General features: G+C 48.4%; 1 protein-coding gene across 1 annotated transcript in view; it reads right to left on the reverse strand.

The window, feature by feature from the left end:
* The window catches only part of nrg3a (neuregulin 3a), a gene marked incomplete at both ends in the record, with an annotated part of 544,860 nt that extends 538,706 nt beyond the window's left edge, over nt 1-6,154 (reverse strand). The window contains one exon of the mRNA XM_079248564.1: nt 5,437-6,154. Coding sequence (XP_079104690.1) covers nt 5,437-6,154 — 718 coding nt within the window. The remainder of the gene's footprint in view (nt 1-5,436) is intronic.
* Between the last annotated feature and the right edge of the window lie 225 nt (nt 6,155-6,379).

Raw genomic sequence — 6,379 nt, forward strand, 5'->3', positions numbered from 1 at the left:
CTGTCCAGAACCCGGGCCTCATCGGGTCTGCCGGAGGGACGGGTCCTGTCCAGAACCCGGGCCTCATCGGGTCTGCCGGAGGGACGGGTCCTGTCCAGAACCCGGGCCTCATCGCGTCTGCCGGAGGGACGGGTCCTGTCCAGAACCCGGGCCTCATCGCGTCTGCCGGAGGGACGGGTCCTGTCCAGAACCCGGGCCTCATCGGGTCTGCCGGAGGGACGGGTCCTGTCCAGAACCCGGGCCTCATCGCGTCTGCCGGAGGGACGGGTCCTGTCCAGAACCCGGGCCTCATCGCGTCTGCCGGAGGGACGGGTCCTGTCCAGAACCCGGGCCTCATCGCGTCTGCCGGAGGGACGGGTCCTGTCCAGAACCCGGGCCCAAACATGTCTTGTGAGGGATGATGTGGAACAACAGGAGGGAAGGTCTGAACAACAGAAGACATGTTGACATGTCCTCGTTTCGTCCCTGACTGTCAGGAGAACCTGAGACCGGGACGGTTTTGGAGCCGGAGAGGACGGGACTTTGTGGCGGGTCGCAGCGCGCTGGTCGGCCCGGTTTGGCGTATCCTTACATGTTTTACTGCAGCTGGGTTTTCTTGCCGTCTCTGCGTGACTGAGCAGGATTTCCAGGTCCCGTGCAGCGTGCTGGTCTGTCAGTAAGAAGCAGCTTCACTGTGGACGTTTTCCATCTCTGCACCGTTTATGTGAGCATGCAGCGTCTCCAGAATTCCTCAGCGGACCCCGCAGGGATCCAGAGACAAAGCTGAGACAAAGCACAGCCTTAAACGCGTCCCATCAGCATCACTTATGGAAAGCATCCCTCTGCAGACTGTATGTCACCAGCAATCCTCCAGCAGTCAGCCCACCACGGTGCTTGGTGGAAGCCCATGGAGTGTGTGTGACTGATAGGTGGGCTGATGGGATTCTGTTGCTTCCACTGTCATGTTGATAGGCTGTTAATCTGGATTTAGGCTTCAGCACCACCGTTTGCCTGAACCTAATCCCACTGAGTGGCTCAGCACGAAGACCTCTCGCTGTCCGGGGTCATGACCCGCAGCTCGGACATGATAAGCAGGAAATTAAGACATTTTAGGACATTTACGAACAAACAGATTTCAGGTTATTCTATGTTACATGTTGGATTTACTGATCTGCAGAGACCAAACTGCTCAATAACTTTGCTTCATTACTGTGTATATCTACGATTCTGTTAACATTTGCTACTTAAAAGTGACATTAAGCATCTCATTCCTATGCAGAGAGGTGGAACAAATGCTTGCTTGCAGATTGTACGAGTGCTTGAGAGTAAATTCCTCCCCCTTCACATCCTCAGAGTTTAGTTTATTTAGGTTTCATTTGGAAGAATCTTTAGACATCATGCGGCATCTCGCCACGGCTTTTATCCATCATCTCATCTAGATCTCCGCTTTATTCTGCTCCTTGCCACACAAAAATGGCTTCAGATGACAGAAAGGTTCAACAGATCCACCAGTCAGTGACATTTGCAACAAGTCTGACAACAGAACTACCATATCATCCTGCAGCTTTTAATCTTCACATGTTGACGGACCAAACACCAGCAGAAGCGTCACCGCAGCAGGAAAGCATCATTCCTTCCATCCAGCAGTTGGAGCATGTCTGCTTCTGGAAGGCCATGACGGCTTTCATCAGGAAAAACTAAGATTATGAAGCATGTTAAGTAATACTGTAGCTCTATCATAAAAAAGAACGGTGTGGGATTAGGGACATAAAGGCAAAGGCATTATGTGAAGAAGCCAACCCTCATCAGGCTTAGGACTGAGCCATGTGTGTTGGGAAAACGTGGAAATATATTGACCTGAACTGGAAGAGGTTTTAGTTTGAGGGAACCAGAACACATTGCGGGTAAAGGGACCGTTTCTACATCCGTGGGTCTCTGCATGGATTTTACGAGAGTCTGAGCAGTTTTTGCTCACTTGGTGGACTCATGACAGCACTTTCACCAGCGGGAGATAAAAATCTATGTCACTCTTAATTTTGTGACCTACAAAGGACTGGGACTGCATCGATAAGAGCTCACAGATGGACTATAATACCCCGCTTGTGAATACAGCCAGTACGGGGAATTTCATTATACCGCAGAAGACATTTACACACAATGGAAAGTTAATGTGAAAATGATGGCCTTTTCAAATCAAAGCAGGATGAGGGTGGTGGAAGAGAAGGGGTGGCAGGGTGAAGGGTGTTTGGGATTATCCAACCAGCCGGCTATTCAGCAGCGGCGCTACTTTCTAAGGGAGCTGCAAAAGAAGTGACATTTTCTATAGGATATCTATCAGCGAGGTCTAATGGCTTTCAGGAGCACTTGCTGGCAAAACGCCATTCTTTTTATGCTAATTAATAAATGAATAGATGATGAATGGTTCCTATTTGTCCTCTTATTAATGAAATGATCCAGAGGGTTTTTCCTTCTGTTTCTTATCATAAGAGGCAACATTTCCAGGTCTCTGGTGTAATCTGCAGACATTTCATCATGAGTGGAAAAAAAAAACAGTTGCATCTTTTCCAGACTCCACTCTGATGGTAAATAGTTGAACATTTGGTTTCAATCCTAAACATGCCATGATATGCAAGTCAAGCTGTGCATTTTAATAACAAAACAGATTCAGACAAATATGAGAAAAAAAAAAAAAACATAAAAGGCCTAAAAGGTCAGCAACTTCATTTGAGTTTCTAAATGTTTTATTTGAAGGTTTTAAAGGTGTTCACAGTTCCTCAGTTTGGGGCCAAAAACAGAAAATGTGTCGTAACTCAGTGTTAAAATCCACTAAAACGGGATGGGAACCAGTGAGGAAGAAGTAAAAGTGGGTCGATCAGCTGCAGGTGGGACGACAGACTGGTTTTACTTCAGTAAAGACCAAAACACTCATCTATCGCTGAAGAAAACAAGTTTAGATCTGTCTCGAAGACAGAATCAGGGAGTTTGACATCAGAAAGGATTCTCAGCTGTAAGAAGCTCCGATTATGGAAAATAATAGATTGGTATTGATTGGCAGGGGGGTGAGGAGACATAACGTCCTTCAGGCCTTCATGGGGGCCCGAGTGAAACCTCTAAGGGACCTGAGGTGGTACATGTCAGGGAAACAAAGTGTGTTTGTTAAGGAAGGGGTCCAGAGGAGGCGCATGCAGCAAAAATAGGACTGGGCCACAGAAGGGCCCCTGGGGGACCCCAGAGAGCCGAAGAGGTGATGCTAATACAAGATTAGGAACCATACTGCAGGGTTAAAATGTAACACCCGGCCATTTTACTCAATCAGGATTATTTAGTGTGGGTCATGATGAATTTGATGTAGATTATATATTTATTCATAAATAACTTCCAATTATTTATTTTAACTAAGATTTATCTCTACAAATCATTTTAATGCAAATGAATCAGTTGCTTGGAATCGTGTGACTTTAGTACTTCAGAGAAAGGAAGCGGTAGTCAGATGTCTCCTTTTCCAAGTTTTACTGCAATAATATCGGTTGTTGTTGCACCTGTTTGGTGTAAACAAAGCACAAGCAGCGTGTACCATCGACATCATGGACACTGCTGGGACATCCTGCTGGGACATCCTGCTGGGTGAAGTGAAACAGGAGCTCAAGTTCCAACTAGCCAAGCTCCCCACAGCCTGAGGAGCGCTTCAATGACCACTTCATCTCATATTTTTATTGGTTGGAACGGCCAAAAACAATGCAGTCATGAGAGCATTTCTGAGAAAAAAATGTCCACGTTTGCAGAAGTCACTCTGGTCTACAAGGAGCCGGGTTGACCGGCTGAGACGCAAGACGATCCGCAGACTTCCAGAGAGGTTTCAGTCACAGTCGGCAGTGTAGAAGTTTTCATTGATGTTGAATAAAACTGGCTTTTATCCTGAGTTATAGAACGTCTGATGGATGTTAGGAAGCCTCCATTTCATCTGACAACAGATTTCTGGGACAACTGTGTCTTCTCAGATCTACGATCTTAAACATAGTCAAAGAGCAAAAAAACACCAAGTGATGCTTCAAGAAGAGTCCATTTTGTTCCTCGACGGGCCCACTCAACCCCTTCTGCTCTCTGAGGTCCGTTTCCTGGGACGTTTTCTGCCGATTTGCATCCACAAGCACCGAAGCTCATTCAGCCGCTTCTGGATCACACACACACACACACACACACACACACACACACACACCTGGATTATCTTCAGACCAGCTTGTGGATAAAAGAAAGGTTTGAATCTTAGCTAGCTCTTGTCCCTCCACTGCAGATCAGACCTGATAGAAGCAGAGCTGTGACCACACCCTCACAAAATATTCTAATCAATCAGTCCAACGCTGTGATTGGTCAGTCTGCAGAGACCTGAGCCACAGTCAGGCAGAAACCACACCAGCAGAACCACCACGTAATAACATGACACCATTTTGAGAGCTGAGAGGTCCGTCATGGAGGAAGCTGTGTGTGTGTGTGTGTGTGTGTGTGTGTGTGTGTGTGTGTGTGTGTGTGTGTGTGTGTACACGTATGTTGGTGTGTCATTGATTGCTGCAAGAAAATCCCCCACAGCTTTAATCAGTGGCATGAACACTTGCATGGCTTGAGTCGAGGACAGAGGTGGTAAAATCAGGAGCATGGATCTGCCTGCAGGTCTCCTCAAGTAGCCCCCACACACACAAACACACACACACACACACACACACACACACACATGTGGTGGGTTTCATCTGGGCGGTTACACAAGCGCTGAAGCACTGTACGTTAAATCCACAGAAATGATGGAGAACGTTTAAAGCCTGGCTGGAAACAGCATCTTGGTGGAAAAGCTGAGTTTCCAGGTAAACATCACCACTCAGTGTACACTCCCGATGAGTGCAACCTTTCACTCGTCAAGTCCCTGAACAAGCGCCGGCTGACTCCACCGGGTAAACAGGACTTCTCTTTGGGATGTTGTGTCTCCTAATAAATATTTCACACGTTGTAATCCTCAATGATTCCGATGGCACCCCTGAATATCTCCCACAGCTTCCAGACAAACCTTCTCCACAGTCTATCATGACAAATGTCCAAATGTAATATTCAGGTCATTCAAGCCACCTTTGCTAAAAATGAATATTATCGGGATGCTGTATGGAGGCAGCAGAAGATGCAGCAGGGAGAGCTAAACTGTTCCCTGGAGAGAGATGGATTATTGGTTCCTGCATAGTTCCAATAGAAACGGAAAAACCCTCCGTCAGCAAGCGAGGATGTCAAGTCCACCATTCCCAACATACAACAGCGTCGCACACTGATCCCACGCCAAGTGGTTCAGAACAAACTGCACTTCTGTCAAACAGCAATGCTTTCAGACAAATACGTAACCAGTCACTGCAAGCCTGCTCCAATAACCAATCAGCAGCTTCACAGCAAAGTCTGAAGATCCACAGGAAGTCGGGGACTTACGTGTTTTGCGGTGACTATGCGTGCGCGTGGTGATCGTCGTGGAGACGGCCTCTGTCGTAGTATGTTCCACAGTCCACATTTGCGTAGAGTCATGCAGTACCGTTGGATTGGGCGGCGAGGAGCTCGAAGTCGCTGCTCCCATCACCAGGGTCGTCCGTGGTGCTGTGGTCGTAGTAAACCCTGAAGGCCCACGTCCGCTACGATTTCCAGGATTTCGAGGGGTCACCTGACTACTAGAAGCCCCGCCTCCTCTGGGGTTTGCAGTAGTGGTAGCTGTAGTGCGAGTTCTGCCTTTAGCTGCGGTAGCAGTTCTGGGTGTGGGGTTCCCACTGGCCACTGTAGGAGTAGTTGTAGTCGTGGTGGTATCGGGACCTTTGGGAATCCCGCTGGGCTTGGAGAGAAAGATGGGATCTTGGCCTCCTCGGTTTGCACCCACCAAGTCTGTTGGCACGTAATCCCGAACTGTTCCCACAACAATCCACTTCAACAACATCAGGCTCAATCCAAGGCCGATGAAACCGATGAGTAAGGGGACCACACAGAGCCATGTCTGCTGGCGAGGCCAAACGGCACAGCGGAGGGGACCCTGGTCCTGAGCCTGGGCCTCTCCACGGCCCCCAGAAGCCCCCGGACCCTCAGGTTCCTCCAGGATCACCGCCCCGGATACTGCTGGCCCAGAACACTCGCTCATCCTTCCTTGCCGTCCTTTATGGCTCATTGAGGGTTAACCCTGCGACAGGCATCGGCCGCACATAGCAGAAAGATTCCACACAGTTACAGACAGAAAAATCAAGAGTGGCTCCGCAAAGTTTCAGCGTCAATAACAAGTGTGTAAATATGTATTCCAGGGATGGAGAGAAGGGGAGGGGTTCAGGAGATACATGCACACACAGATGCACACACACTCAAACTCCGTAAAACCCAGTAAGATACAGGAGAGCTG

The sequence above is a fragment of the Telmatherina bonti genome (genome assembly GCF_933228915.1).
Source record: "Telmatherina bonti genome assembly, chromosome: 11".
NCBI lineage: Eukaryota > Metazoa > Chordata > Actinopteri > Atheriniformes > Telmatherinidae > Telmatherina > Telmatherina bonti.